General features: G+C 43.6%; 1 protein-coding gene across 1 annotated transcript; it reads left to right on the forward strand.

Annotated features, from left to right (window-relative positions):
• Window positions 1-812: 812 nt before the first annotated feature.
• LOC101915015 (L-threonine 3-dehydrogenase, mitochondrial-like) lies at window positions 813-14550 on the forward strand. The gene is made up of 10 exons (XM_055810668.1): window positions 813-887; window positions 2914-3025; window positions 6434-6635; window positions 6991-7033; window positions 8463-8533; window positions 9286-9435; window positions 9524-9696; window positions 10511-10601; window positions 11074-11343; window positions 11578-14550. The coding sequence occupies exons 3-10, from the start codon at window positions 6452-6454 to the stop codon at window positions 11715-11717; spliced, it is 1122 nt and encodes a 373-aa protein (XP_055666643.1). The 5' UTR covers window positions 813-887; window positions 2914-3025; window positions 6434-6451; the 3' UTR covers window positions 11718-14550.
• The last annotated feature ends 1346 nt before the right edge of the window (window positions 14551-15896 follow it).

Raw genomic sequence — 15896 nt, forward strand, 5'->3', positions numbered from 1 at the left:
TTTTCTGGCATTTAAACTGCCATAAATTAACCTGCTCTTCAACATCTGTATGAATTCCTTCTTGGAGGCAGGAGAACTTTCCATCTGTATGTGGATCATCGAACAGTCTTTTTCCCAGGTACACAACCCCTGCAGAACTCACCATTTTGCCATGGTCTCCTCAACAGCCATTTAATCAAAAGGTTTTATTTAGCAAAATATGCTGGTTGCTGGTCCTTCTTGCCCAGAGGGACCACCACAGCCGCGCTCATCCTGCTCAAGGCACTGGGCCGTAGGTCACCTAATCCCCAAGAGAAGTTTCTTCAATCGTTACTTCGAACAAGTTCCTCACCTGGGCCGTGGCTTCCTGTGGGCAGGCGGGCTGTGTGACATATTACCTCGCAGCCCCAGGTGCCGCTGCGGTTAGAAACATTATTTTTAGTGGTGTTCGCCATGGGGTGACCCTGGGGCGGGGTGGGGCCCAGCCCCCACGGCTCCCCTCGCCTCACGCCTTCCAGACCTGAACGGCTCTCGCCACGCCTGCCCTCGGCCTTCGGTGCAGTGTGACACCGGGCTGGTGACTGCTGACCTCATATCTGGGGGGGACAGCCCGGTGACACGGCTACTGACCTGGGGAACCCCCGCCCGCAGCGCCCCGCTGGGCCCAGCCTTTGCAGCGTGCCCCCTCCCAGAGGGAGCGATGCGCCTCGCGGGGGATGACATCACGCCTGCGTGGCGTCGCTCTGACGTCACACCGCGCCCCCCGCCCCTCCCCCAATCTCCTCCCCGGCAGGCAGTGACGTCTGGCTGCAGCCCCCGCCCCTCCCCATCGCTGCTGGGCCTGCGGGGCGCGGCGCCGGGCTGAGCGGCACCGGGAGCCGGCGGCGGGAGTGCGGCGGGGCCGGCGGGTGAGCCCTGGGCCCGGGGGGGGGCTGGGCCGCGGGGCCGCCCTGCTCCACGGCCCGGCACCGAATGAATGAGGTGGGGGAGGGGCGCCCACCCCCTCCCCCACCCCCACCCCCCTCCCCCTCCCCCCACCCCCTCCCCCTCCCCCACCCCCCTCCCCCACCCCCTCCCCCTCCCCCACCCCCCACCCCCTCCCCCTCCCCCCACCCCCACCCCCCTCCCCCACCCCCTCCCCCCACCCCCTCCCCCACCCCCTCCCCCTTCAATGGCCGCTGAGGGGGCGGCGGGCGCCGCTTCCCGCTCTACTTCGCCTCAGCGCCGGCGGCGGTCACCGGGACCAACCCCCACCACCCCACCGTTCCTGGGGGGCTGGGAGCGGCGCCTGGGCCTCAGACCCCTCCGGGGCCCCGGTGCCGGAGCCCTGCGGCGGGCTGGGGGACGCCCCTCGCCTCCCTCCCCCCAGCCATCCCCGGGCACCCGCCGTGAGGCGCATCTTCCTTCCCCGCTCGCAGGGCTTCACGCTGCCGAGCTGCGGCTATAATCTGACTCCTGTATTTGTTGGGTTTTTCGGTTGCTGAGGTCAGGTTCCCCGTGGGTCCCTCGGTGTTGCAGGCTGACGTCGTCTCTTGGCGGGCCTGGCGAGGGGCAGCGCGTCGCCTCCTGCGTCACCTCAGTAAAACGAGCCGCTGGGGCTGTGCCTGCGTGTCAAGGTTATTTCAGCTTGAGGTTAGCCAGCAGCTGGCCACCCGGGAGCTCTGCCCCATCCACCCTGCCAGGGGACACAGGGAGGCATGCAGGGTCCCCTCACCCTGCTTTGGGTCTCTTGGGTCCCTGCACCCCGCTTTGGGGCTCTCAGAACCTGAGGAGATGCCACCAGGGGATGTGTGATGGTTTTCGGTCTGCCCAGCTATCCAGGCGGTGGTGTTAGCTGAGCTGGGAGTATCCCCTGGTTGTTGCAGCTTGAGTGCTTCCAATGTGGTGATCCAATGGACTTCCCAGTGGGCAGCACCTGGGCACCGGGGAGTAAGGCTGTTCCTCAGGACAGGCAAGGTGGCATGTGCTTGTCTTCTGGGTGCCCAGGTGGGCAGTATTTTTCCACTCAAGCTCTTGACAGAGCAGGAAATAAGTAGAGGAGCTTTCCAGTGCAGAAGCTTTTCTTTATGTCTGAAGCAGAAACTGTGTGGTTTTAAGACAAATATGAGGTGAGAACAATAGCTTGGTGTGGACCATATGCCCGAGGCTGTTGGCTGTTTTGAAAGTCCTAGTGGTTGGGGATCTGCAAGATCCTGTGCCCTAGAGACTATCTTACATTTTGGACTTCTTTGGTTAGCTCTGTGGAGGGGCATCCCATGGCATCTCAGCAGCTGTGCGGCCCCCAGAAATGCTGCAGGAGATCTGGCATTTGGTTCTGACCTCTCTCACCTACCCCTTTTGCATTTTCTTTGAAGCTTACTGTTGTGGGATTTTCCACGCCTAACCCGTGAGTTTCTTATCTTATCACCATAATGTTCTATTAATAACAAATACAGAAGACATTTCTAACTTCTATAAACTTTTTGTGGTTTGGGGTTTTTTTTAAATTTTTTTTTGATATGAGCAGCAAGTGCTTGCTGCTTATATAACACTTTGGAAACCTTGCAGAAGAATAGCAACTGGCATTTAACATGCTAAGTGTCACTTTATAGACCTGTTACTTTTTTCACTTCTTTTCCCTCTCCCTGAACTTTAATCTTCTTAGAAAACTCAGAAATTTCCTGCTGTCCCAGGGAGATTATTGCTTTACATTTGAACATGTGTTTACTTTATACTAATACTTTGCACTACGACCAATTAGTTTAAAACCTGTCCTTCACAGATGACCCTAGGTTGTAAGGTTCTGTTAGTTAAAAGAGCGGGCTGCATAGCTTCAGAGTTCTCTGCCTATCACAAAGTTACAGACGTTTCAAAATCAAGCAAATGTGAACGAAGTGATATCCCTCGCTGCTGCAGCTCTCACGCGCATGCTTTTTTTTTTTTTTTTTTTTAAAGGTGTGGGACAACTCCTACTTTCTGTCAAGTTTTGATTGGCTTTCAAAAGAGGCAGTGTCCTATAAATTGCCGTCTCCATTCTGCTTCTGCTCTATTACCGGCTGAGGGACAGGTGAGTACAGAAGAGGAAAAATTCCAGTGTGTCTTGCTTAATCCTTTAGATTAGCGTTGGTTGTTAGTTTAAATTAGTGGGGTGGAGGAAGTAAACTTCCATGCTTCAAGATAAAACTTCTTCATTTTACTTGATTTAGAAAACAAAAGAGCTAGTTTCTAATATCAGTTTGGGTTGATGAGTAAAACCAGTGACTGAGAAACTGGTCAGAAGGTAATATAGGAGGGCTGGAGTTGAAAAGAAAAATATATGTGTAACTTCTTTTTTCTCTCCGGTTCCTAAAGGTGCAGAAGTATTCCTCTTTGAGATAGTAAGAAAGAGAAACCTATCAAAGAATTTAAGGCTTTTTGCATCAGTTAAATGAATACTTTCTGTGTTCAGAGCTGTTAACTCCTTGAAGTTACTTACAATGAGAAACTGATCTAGCAGAATGGGCTTCTCTGTCCCAGTTTGCTTTTGTGAGTTAATCACTGTGTTGGGGCTACCTGTATCTTATGATTGGTTTGGGGAGGTGCTTTTAAGGAGTAATGTTAATGTCTTTATATATATCTGTGCATTTGTTGGCAGCTTTAGTATTTAATAGCTAGTTACCCTCCCGCCCTTCATATTTAAAATAGAAATACAGGCATGTCAGAGGTGGGATTTTCACATGCAGCTGCGCTGCTTGGTGAGCCTGGGGTTTCTCAGTGTCTGGTATACAATGTGTTTACTGTTCTTTTGAGTCAGCCTAGACTTGCAAGTAAATTCTCAGCTTAAGCCTGTGTGGTTTCACTCCAGGTGTGTTTGGAGAAACCAGCCCAGTAGGTGGGAAACCAATGTCATCCTAGCATGGCATTTTTGGTAGCAATAAACTTTAGTTTATATTTTGTTTATAGAAAGCAAAATGCTTTTTCAGGTACTTTAAGGGGAAACTTTTGGTGACAGAAACCAGTGAGTCTCTCTTAGTGCTGTAAGTGTTTATTACCCGTTTGAAACAAGAAGGGATTATCATGGCTCTTCAAAAGTCCTAACACTGCCCTTTAACTTACATTGGTTTCCTAGGGAGAAACATGGGTTATGAGATTGAATTATCTGGGTATATCTGCCTGCTGCCTTCTTCCTCTTTACATGTAACTATTTTTGCACCTGTTGGCTAATTTCAAATAAGTTTGAGAGGGACTGAGCCTCAAAAATAGCAATATGTCTGGTTTGTGAAGGTGGGCTTGCATGGGAGGGAAATCTCATTAGTGCCTTGGCTGAGCGTGAGAGAATGTTTGTGGTTGGAGGGGACCTCTGGAGGTTATCTGGTCCAACCCCCTGCTCAAGCAGGGCCACCCAGTCAGCTGCCCGAGACCACATCCATATGGCTGTTGAAGATCTCCAAGGATGGAGACTCCATTCTGGGCAACCTGTGCCAGTGCTCTGTCACCCTCACAGTAAAAAAAAAAATCTTTCTTGATGTTCAGAGGGAACCTCTTTTGTTTCAGCATGTGCCCACAGCCTCTGATCCTGGCACTGGGCACCACCGAAAAGAGCCTGGCTCTGCCCTCTTTGTGCTTTCCCTTCAGGTATTTTTATATATATATATATATATATTTTCATAATATCCCCCCCCTTGAGTCTTGTCTTCTCCAGGCTGAACAATTCCAGCTCTATCAGCCTTTCCTCGTAGGAGAGAGATGCTCCAGTCCCCTAATCATCTTTGTGGCCTATCAGCAATATAAACTGACTTGTACAAATCAGCATGAGAGAATCAAGATAGGAGAACAATGTCATAACCTTTTACAGAGCAATTAATTACCTCTGAGATCGAGTCCTCAGGAAACGGGGCTTCTTCACTTTCAGCACTCAAGGAATAGTCTGTTTGCTCTGGTTTTGTAGGTGGAGTTAGATGCAGGTATATCGGATTGGGGTATAACAAGGAATTGCAAGAGACTTGTGAAAGCCTAGAGAAGACAGAGTGATTGCTTCTGTAGCACTGTGAAAGGAGAGGTACAGCTTTGATGGATCAAGCCTATAATCACTGAGACTGATCCCTCTGATGGGTTTGTGGCTGAGGTGCAACAGAAGCTTGGCTAATTCATCAGGATATTAACTGACTGTGCTTCTCAAGGTAATAAAGAAGTGAGCAAACAAGTCTAAGGGGGTGTGAGGGGAGGTGCATCTCAGAATAAGTCTCTTTGATCAGTTTAAATATGCAATTGTGCTTTTTAGTAATGCACTTTTTTGGGGGGGTATCTTATGAAGCATGTGATAGGTAGTTTAGCAAGTCTTCTGTATTTAAATAGCAGGACTCCCTAAAGTATCAGAAAATTTGCAGACTTGCGTGTTGCCCTAAGTGAAAGGAACACCCACATTAATTACTTGTTTGTTTTTCTATGCATACTAGAATTGGTAGTGCTGGAATTCATCTGCAGCAATTAGCTGCTGTAATTTCTTGTTGTAGCTGCCCTTCTCCCCCCCCTTTTCCTTTTTATAATGGATACCACAAGAACATGTACGAGAAAGGAATTGACAGGGTAATCTCAAGCAAGCTAGCTTGAAATATGTTTTTGTGTGGGAATTTACTTACTCTAGCACTTCGGGAAAGAGTTGAAAGTTGTTCGAAGGGGATAAGGCACAATCACTTAAATTCTTCCTTAAGAAGTGTATTTGAAAGAAGTAAACTGCAGCCTCAGGGAAGACCTGTTGTGGATGCAATTTGAGCTACATTCTTCTCCATTTCTTTTCCCAATATGAAAGATTTGGAGAGAAAGAAAGCCAAATTTGCATGTATCTCAGGGTTAAATAGGGATAATTTTGTGCTGTGTTATGATGAGTGAATCATGTCTTTTTGTGTGTGTGTGTGTGAAATTAGGAGGACATTTTCGTCAGTCCTGGGTACATACTGCTTCTCCTTTGTTCTGCTTCCTGGCTGCTGTCCATCGTGTGTGTTAAGTTTGAGCAAAGCAGTGACCTTTTTTTAAGCCTCTGTTGGCTTAGCTGAGTCTTGCTGATGCAATACTAAGAAGGGTTGCTTATTCATGCAGTCTATAAAACTTTCACTCAAAAGCACCTACAGTGAAGCTGTGTAATCATAGCAGCTGAACTTGTTGAATTCTGTATCTGTTGTCTATTGTGCTTGAAATCATGGTTTCTAGTGACAGTTTTAAAAAGGCTTAAACTTGAACTGTGTTCTCACTGTTCATTATACTGGACTCTGTGCTGGGGCTGTGGATATTTTCTTGAGCTTGCTCTGGTGAATACGTTACCTCTGTTTATCTTACTTCACAGACTGCTTCTAGTAGACGTGGCTCTCAGTTGGCACGTCAACTTGGGACTTGGATTGCATCAGACTTTTCTGAAACCCTTCAGTTTTCTAAGGGAGCGTTTAAAATGTTTAATATGGTTGAGTCATATGTGAATAATCTTTTTCTCTTGTTCTCACAGCATACTTGAAGGACGAAGATGGCAATTGTCAAAAACGTGAGCAGAGCTGTCAGCCAGCTGCTACAGAGCTCTGGTTGTGGATGTGGGATTTCCACTGTGCCAGTTCGATGCATTGGAGTCTCGCCTCGCCAGGTGGCCTCTGATGCCAGCTTTCACTCGGTTTCTTTTTCCGAGTCTGATCATCCTCGGGTGCTAATTACAGGTCAGCATTCCTGCCATAACTGTATTGCTGCTCCACCTTCTCAGTTGAGTCCCCCACTCCCTTTCTTCCTCCCTGGTAAGCAGAATACTGGAAGTACTCAAAATATTTTGGAATTGTGATGATCTTTCCCACATGGTGATAAGATTGGTGTCCCATGTGAACTTTCCTGTTTTGTTTTGTTTTTTCCCTTGGAAATCTACTAAAACCTATTCATTTGGTTTACCTTGAGAAAAAAATAAAGCTTTATGACTAACTGGGAAAAATAGTAGTTATTTCTAATGCGATACATGCAATGATGGAACTCTGTATTTTGATACCACTTTCTGATTTTTGTCTCTTTTGTATTCCATTTCAGGTGGTCTTGGCCAGCTTGGAGTGGGACTTGCTAAGCTTCTGAGGTATGTCATGATTCTCTGACTTGCTGTTAGTGAGAAATTAAAGCTTTAACCATCACTTCTAAAAGCAATAATTTTCTGAAAGGTTGTTTATAAAAGAATCCTGGTGACGATTGCAGATTCTTTTTTGCCTCTTAGTTTTGTAAATAATTTTAGTTTTTCACCATCTTTTTAGTTTTTTACTCCTGTGCTTGGTTTAGGTTCACTGATGTACTTTCTGTGTGTACATTGATCACGATTTCCAAAATAACATAATTTTGTCTAAGAGACTAGCCACTGAGTTCAGTTTGCTTCCAGTTAAATGGAAGTATTCAGAATCTGAATCCTCAGAGGGTGGTCAGGTTCCCTTTTCTCTTTTTTTGGTATAGCCAAATAAGGCTGGATTTCAGTGCTCAATAGAGAGACAAAGGCGGTGATTTTACACAGGGACTACAGGAGAGAAAAAAGGACATACATCCACTTGAAAAAATACTTAGTCCTTTGCTAGCTACCCAGCTGTTGGGCTCTGCAGCTGCTGACTTTTATCTCTGATAATTTCAGTTCAGTGGCTTCAGGAATAAGATGCCCTATTTAGTAAAGTACAAACAAAAATAAAGATTAGGATATGAGATATGGAAGTTTTTATGATTTGGTGGAAGATAAACTGATGCAGCAAAAGGAGTAAATTGAAAATATGTTTATTCTGACTCTTTCTGTTGCTCTGCTTCACATACGCAGTTACCTTATTTTTTCCATGGTATCTTTTCAAGAAATATAAAATGGTCTGAGAGCTGTCTCTGGCCCGTACCGTTGTCCATATCGACACCTGCTCAGCTCCAGAGTATTGTTAACACACAGTGTTTGTTGCAGAGGATTTGGACTATGACCAAAAATGAGCAAATTTACTGCATTCCTGTGGTGCAGTTTGAATGTTTTCTACCTTTTCTATGATACATTTATTTTAAAATAATCAAAATAATAGAAGGCTGGAATGTATTCCAGCACCATCAGACTTGACCTCTGCGACAGCCTTGTGTTGATTAGAAAAGCACAAGGCAGAGATTGCTCAGTTATGTTCTTTGTTGGTATAAATGTAGCTGCAGTTGCAGCAAGCCCAGTGGCTTTTTGCTGGCTGCAGGGGAGTAGATTATCTCTGGGTAAAATTTTCAGAAGAGGGTAGGAAGGTAGTTCTTCTCAACATATTTTAATTTTTCTAGAAAATTTCTCTATCCTTAGGCAACCTTTCACTGCTATTAGTAGTAGTTTACTAATTTTCCTAAAATGCTTTATTGACATTTAAAGGGTTGTTGGTGGTTTTTTTAGCATAATAACTGATTTCATTGTGGAAATAATTGTTCCTCTGATATTGCCTCCTGCAAAACAAAATAGCAATAGCAACTTATGAATTATCTTGAAGACTGTGGACTCATACCATATGGGTATTTTTACACAGGAAACGCTTTGGAAAGAACAATGTGATCTTGTCTGACATTAGGAAGCCTGCAGATAACATTTTTTATAGTGGTAAGTGACTGGGGGAAGCACATGATAAACAAAATCTTTACTTTATCTCTGATATTCATAGATTAATTACCAAAGTCTAAATGACATGTGGATTAGACAGAACAAGTTATTGTTCAAAACTTCTGGATAACACCTTCCTGCTTTGAAATCGTGCTAAGACATGGATTTTTCCTGCCTATTATTCCCTTTTTCTAAATATTTTTCTTTGAATTTTTTCACTGTTGCTTTGCCACTTTGTTGACCCGAGTAACTACTTGAGTCAAGTTGAACTTGACTGTTGTGCTTCTGCTGCAAAAAGAGGTGCATTTATTCTTTTGGAGGGAGCAAGCTGGAAATTAAATTTGTGCTTTGTTTTTCCATGCTTAGGCAATTTTTATGTTAAGGTGGATATAGAGTAGGATTTTTTATTATTTTCATTAGAAAGTTGCATAAATTTTTCTTCATTGTTACTGTTTAATGATGTATTTAGATACTTGAATATTGTACACTAGATGTTCCCTGTTTTCATGCTGTTGACTGGATAAAACAGGAGTTCTTGCATCAGTCTGTTGCTGAGGTGAAGGTAGTTTCCACTCCTTTCTCCTGCTTATTTACTGATTCATTGACTGCTGCTGTTAGGCACACACTCTGCTGTGCAGTCACATTCTGAATACAGCTATGGTCAAGAAGCAGCAATGTGAGTTTCATGTAGAACTTCTCTTTACATCCATTCTTCTTGACATTCAATTTCCTTCTGGTTCCATTTGTTCTAGGTCCTTTTATCTATGCGGATATCTTGGATTACAAGAATTTACGTGAGATAGTGGTGAATAATCGGATAACTTGGCTGTTCCACTATAGTGCTTTACTCAGTGCTGTTGGAGAAGCAAACGTCCCTTTGGCCAGAGCTGTAAATATTACTGGTATGTGACAAGGGCTTCAAGTTTGTGACTCTGCAGAGCCTTGAGAAAGTGCTGTGTATGTTCTGATAAATCCTGTTGTTTGTTCCAGGTTTACACAATGTTCTGGATATTGCAGCTGAGCATAATTTGAGGCTCTTCGTTCCAAGCACTATTGGAGCCTTTGGACCTACCTCTCCTCGAGACCCAACTCCTGATCTCTGCATTCAGAGACCAAGGACAATCTATGGAGTCTCCAAGGTTCATGCTGAGCTCATGGGAGAAGTGAGAATTTTTTATTTATTTCATCAAAGTTGTAGGAGAACTTAATTGCTTTTGTAAGATTCCTGACTGAATTTCTCTTCCCTTTCTTTCCTTCCTTGAGGCTTGAGTGCTCAATAGTAGTCTGAGGCAGCTCTTAAGGACAAAGGTCTTTTGAGTTTTGTTGGAAAAAGTGCAAAGAATTGGAAGCTGGCCAACATCTAACTTTCAAAAGAAACAGGGAAACAATTTATATTGACTGTGGCTTCTGCCTCATCTGCCAATATGAGTGGCATTGCATAAATGTCAGTGTACAAAGCCTTCTGAAAGCATACTGGACAATGATGACACTTGCTCCTCCCCCTCCAAAAAAAGACACTGAAGTTAAAAACATGGGAGTTTGTACATGCACAACTTATCTTTTGGCTTTGTAGTTTTTTATAAACATAACATCATTAAACCTGATATTTTTACATACAGTTTCCTCACACTTGAAATTTACGAAGGACAGTGGAAGGTCTGAAGATTGTATTAACCTGAAATGTCTCACAAACTGAGGAATTTTCAGTTTCTGAGCACTAGATCTAAACCTTACGTTAGAAGCCGATCTGTATCAAGAATCCATATCTACTGATGTGGATGTAAACTAGAAAAGAGTAAGCAGGGAGATCAGCTACCTGGCAGGGAATGGAGGCTGTTTGGTAGTTCCTTTGCTTTCATTCCTGCCAGGGGATGGCTGCAGCATGAAGGTTCATCTGTGGCAGACTTCCTGTGAAATCAACCAGTTGTATGGCCTAGTCTTGATGTGTAAAGCTATGTGTCTCTCTTCCCTCTGTAGTACTACCATTACCGGTATGGCTTAGACTTCCGCTGCCTGAGGTATCCAGGAGTTATATCTGCTGACTCTCAGCCTGGTGGGGGAACAACTGGTAAGTGACTTGGACATGGTTCTCAGTATTGCAGGCAAGAAGAGCAAAAACAAGCCAATAGAGTAATGTTTAATGTGTCTGTAGAAATTTAATCTGTGGCAGTATAGAGCATGAGTGTAGGGATACTATTTAAACTGTTACAACGATACTTTTGTACACTCCAGCCTAGGGTGTGATTTTGTTGTCTTTGCCTTTAAACAGTAAGAGATTTTGGATCAATTACACCCATTGAGACCATTTTCTTTTAAAATCTTTTAAACTCTGCTCTCTTGCTGCCGTGTGCAAGTGCTAGAATATCACTGGGATAGTTCAGAATAACTTACGCTCCTGCAGCTCAGTGTAAATAATACACAGTTCTGCTGCTAGATTTTAGACAGGAGACTTTGGAGGTGGTCTGGGGGTTGTTGACTGTCGTGGAGTGAACAACAGATGGAGGCAGATGAGTACATACATCCACTGGTCTTTTCTACAGATTATGCTGTCCAGATTTTCCATGATGCCATAAAGACTGGCAAATTTCAATGCAATTTAAAGCCGGACACTCGTCTCCCTATGATGTATATTGATGACTGTCTGAAAGCAACTCTAGAGGTCATGGAGGCCCCTGCAGAGGCACTGAGCATGAGGACATACAACATCAGTGCCATGAGCTTCACTCCTGAAGAGCTAGTGCAAGAGGTGCAGAAGCATGTTCCTGAGCTCCAAGTGACCTTCAATGTGGATGAAGTCAGGCAGGCCATAGGTTAGTATCAGCTTCTTTAGCAGTGGGTAAGAAAAGATGTTAAGACTGCCATATGTTAAGGGCAGACCAGTTTCTTTCCTTTTCAGACACTTGCAAGTTGTTCCTGTACAGTTCAAGTCTTACAGTTTGAAATTCAGCTTCAGTAGTTCAAATGGCCAGTGGTGATGCATCTTAAAGTTTAAAGATGTTTTTCTTAAGCCTCATGCTCCTGTTTCTCCTTTTTTTCCACCACAGCTGACAGCTGGCCGATGAACTTTGACGACAGGAACGCCCGGAGGGATTGGGGTTGGAAACACGATTATGATCTGCCAGAGTTGGTGGCTACAATGTTTAGCTTCCTTGGGTGTGAGTCCAGGATTGCTCAAGCTAACTGAAATACTTTGTAAGATGTTACCAGATTTCCACGGAGGACCAGGAAGAAATGACTAAATTAGTTTATAATTTTCTGAGACTTAGAGCATGTCAGTTATTAATTTTTCATAAGTAGCAATAGAGTTGGGCAGAAACATACTTTAGCTAGAATGTACTGTTAGATAAACAACATCATTTGGTACTGTCTCCAAGCACAGCACTGATGACAAACATAGAGTTCTTTAACTTCCACACTTAAGCAGCTAGAAAAAAAAAAAAAAGCACTTAACTCCAGGCTGATGACTCTCCAATCATTCCTGCTGCCTACCTCTTCTTTGGCAAACAACATGGGGCAATATTGCCAAACCTGCTGTTTTGGGTATATCCTGCAAAGTTAATGATAGGCTTTTCATTCTCCTGGTGGAGCATGTTAGATCGTAGTAAGATACGATCCTTTCTACTCTTTGCTTACAAAAGAGAGATCAGAAGAGTTACTTCATGTTTCCAAAATGCAGGGGTCGATGCAATTCTAGTTTGAAATCAAACTTTGGTCAATAGTTTCTATTTATATATATATATTTATATATATATATGTAGTGCTGTATAAACATACGCTTTTCTGTACAGAGGGCATACAAAGTAGCATTATTCTTATAATGCTTATAAATGTGAAGGCGAACAGGACTTGAATTCTCACTATGCTTTAAAAAAACAGGGTTTACAAGCTAGGCTTTGTCCTATTCATTGAAACTGCTGCAGCCTTCAGGTTAACCTCAGTGGCAGTTCTGAAATCCGAAGAGTTGTTTACATATATGTGAATGAATCTGGGGCGTATTGCAAGAAGGCAATGCCCGTGTATGGGTTTATTGTTAATTAGCACTACTTTTGGTTATCCCAGTTGTTTGCCATGCTAGCATGATGACATACTGCCTGGAGCAAGTTTTAAAGGTGGGCTGATGATGGAGTCTTATGATAGAGTCAAGTCAGCCTTTGAAATCTGTTCATGTTCACTACGCTTTCCACGTGTGTTGTAAGTGTATTTGTAGATGCTATTTATGTGTAACTGTCATATGCTTTTATTCTTTAGAGAGGGATCCAGAAGCTGAAACCATCTTCTAGCTACAGTTAAGGGCTGTTCTGCTCATTGGGTTTCATGCACAGGAGATTCTGGGATTAAAAAGGGAGTCTTAGTAGTTGTGTGCAAGGAAGATATGTTTATTCAAAAGCTACTTAGGAGACTTTGAGAAACAGCAAACTGGAGAGACAGGAAAGCCGTTTTAGGTAAAATACCAGTTTCTGTGGATGTGAATCTGAGCCATCAGCTACTATAGCTATAGCATGCCTTGAGAAACAGAATCTGGGAACTTTTGATATTTTTTTTTTTTCCAAAGAAAAAATATCTCATTTTCAAAATTACTGGAAATTCCCTGTTTGAAGCTCTCCATCTTTATTGTCTTGTATACTCCAATAGTGTGTGTAGGTAAACACATTCAAGTATTTTTTTGCCTACAACTTGTTTGCTATGTTTTCTGTGGTGATGCTTTGGTAGTTGCAAGTCTGTTATGCTTTCTGTAGCCCTGCAGTGTTTCCACAGCCAGTGGATAACTGACATGACCAGATTTCTGTCTCTGTGAAGGAGTCTACATGCTGCAGGGAATATGTTTTCTCATGAAAGTAAACTCCAAATGAAGATTCTGTGGTGAAACCCAGTTACTTTAAACATTTGTTAAACTTGTGTCTCTTGGTTTTGTATGTATCTTATTGTTTCATCTGTTGGCAAAGTATTCTGTTCCCAAGTACTTAAGCTCAAAACCCTCTAAGGTTGTGGCCTGTTATTGAAAGATTTTTATATTGTTTACATTTCTGACAAGGCAAGTTTTTAAACTTTGGCCACTGTTGTAACTATCACATTGTTCAAGTGTAATATTTGGCCCAATGGGCCAGCAAAATTGGCCCTCCATTCATACCCTAAAAGGAAAGACTGGCTCAGGTTTTGTCCTCTGCCCTGCCAAAACAGGAATATCTCCTGGTGGACTGTTAAACTGAACCATCAGATGAAGGGCTTTAATGTGAGCTGAAGCGTCTTGTCCATTCCAGTCTCTCATAATTCAGACTCTGGGGACTCCCCATTGCCTCCATTCCACAAAACGTGCAAAATAGAGTTGTTGATGGGCCTCACTCCATTTCTTTACTTCACTCAAAGCCCTGGGCTCTACTCCCCTCACCTGTGTTCAGAGCTCCAGTTAACACTAACAGGAGTGAAGAGCAAGAATGTTCTTTCTTTTGGAACACACTGTCCTTGGTTGAGGCATTGCACAAAAGCTTTGGATAAGGTGTTGCGGTGAAGGTGAAATTCAGACCTATAGCATTTTGAACAATTTTTATTTTTATTCTGCCAAAAGTTGCCGTCTTAATTTAGGAGCAGCTGTTTAAGAAACTTATACTTTGCAAAATCTGAAATAAACCGTGTTGCAATAGAGAGCTGTTTGGAGGCAATAATATGGTGATAGTCAGGGAATGTGATTAGATGTGTCTACAAGGTTCAAGTCCTGTATGAAATTCCGGTTTTCAACCGGTGACCAACAATGCATGTGTTTTTTTTCTGTATCTTCCTCTCTAACTTCTGTTGTAACTATGTTACAGTATTTTCTGTATTAAACCAATTTGATGTGGTACAAAATGTCAAACTTTTGCAACCAGTTCAAAATTTGACTTCTGGGCAGAGACTTCTCTCATGGCATTTGAGCATTACAGCTGTTAAATTACCTGTTCAGGAGAGAAAAAGTTAAGAGTATTTTTTTCAAATGTTGGCAGTTGTGGATGATGCCTACTTTAATAAAATCCTATGCAGATGTATCCTTGGTTTGTCACCCTTGTTTAGAGCATGTAAGAGTGCTGATGGAGGGATGCTTGTTAGCACTGATGCCTTTTCTTCAGCTGCAGAAGCGATGCAGGATTTGAGGCGCAGAGAAAGGCTCACACGCACTCTGGTCTGTGTAGTGACTCTCAAACATTTGTATGTTTTAACTTTTCTGCTGATTGTTCCAGTTGCTCTGTGTAGCAGTCGCTCCTAGGCAGATACAACATGGTTACCCTTCCACCTTCAGCAAGCCTCTTCAGGTGTATGGGCTGTGCTTGTTAGACTGTAGCCATCCAAAAAGTGCTGGGTTCCAAATATTCCTCTGTCACATTAGATTTCGTAGCTTCTCATGTGGAGAAACCAGCAGGCCTGTCTTTAGCTGTGTTCCTGTCTCTCTTTTTACATCTGTGCAGCTTTGAAATTGCGAAAGAGCGATGGTGTTCTGAGGGAGGAGCTTTAAAAACATGCCATGCATTTCAGATCATAGAGTCCTCGTTTCTGCCTCTGTGCAGGTCTTGACTCCCGCTGTTGTGCAACCAGTAGTGTTGTCATCAGGAGAGGTTTGTGCAGACATGAGTGAGAAGGAGCGTGCTCCTGATAACTTAGTGTGGACGCACCCTGCCTCGTTAACTGATGAATAAACGCTCCCTTCAGGTTAAACAAGGCCTTTCCTCCCGCACCTCAACTTTCTAATGATGGGAACTTCTTGTGGAGGAAGCATTCCACTTGACCATGATTTAATGACTAATGCAACCATTATGTTTCTTGCGGAACAGTGAGGGTGTTTACACCACCGTGCTCTTTCCAGTTACTTCATTTTGATAATTAGTTTGACTCTTGTTTACACATGCTTGGTCTGGCTTCCATAAGTGCTATAGGTGATGGTGCTTCATCCAAAGCTGCGTAGCTGAGGAGAGAATCACCATCACCTTTCAGGTCCTTCAGGCCCTGCAAGAACAACTATTCCATGCACCCTCTTCTTCAGAGATTTAAGAATATTTGACCCTGCAATCGCATTTGTGCAGCAAAAACAAAAGCCTCCTAACCTTTTTGCTTTTAATTCTCAATTTTACCTCTCCTCCTTGCTGGCTTGCATTGGAGTCAGCGATTGACTTCTTTGTCCTCGCTTTGCTGTTCCCACCCAAGAGGGAACGCACAGAGCTGAAGCAGTGCTGAGGCCGTGCTTATTGGTTGGTGTACACTAAAAAGCTTTAAAGGAAGGAGCTCTGCTCCTTTTCAAGGTGTGGGTGCTGATGGAGCATGTTCTTTCAGCTTCCCCTGGGTTTGGAAGTCGGTACTGAGCTACGTGCCGCTATGGCAATGTACTGTTAATACCCAGAGT

The sequence above is a fragment of the Falco peregrinus genome, chromosome 7, assembly GCF_023634155.1.
Source record: "Falco peregrinus isolate bFalPer1 chromosome 7, bFalPer1.pri, whole genome shotgun sequence".
Classification (NCBI taxonomy): domain Eukaryota; kingdom Metazoa; phylum Chordata; class Aves; order Falconiformes; family Falconidae; genus Falco; species Falco peregrinus.

What these genes read in the sequence shown, in the direction of transcription:
- LOC101915015 (XM_055810668.1), top strand. Translation starts at nt 6,452, where the DNA reads ATGGCAATTGTCAAAAACGTGAGCAGAGCTGTCAGCCAGCTGCTACAG. An exon ending in AGATAACATTTTTTATAGTG is followed by an intron (nt 8,534 to 9,285) that starts GTAAGTGACTGG and finishes CATTTGTTCTAG; the next exon opens with GTCCTTTTATCTATGCGGAT. An exon ending in CAGAGCTGTAAATATTACTG is followed by an intron (nt 9,436 to 9,523) that starts GTATGTGACAAG and finishes TGTTTGTTCCAG; the next exon opens with GTTTACACAATGTTCTGGAT.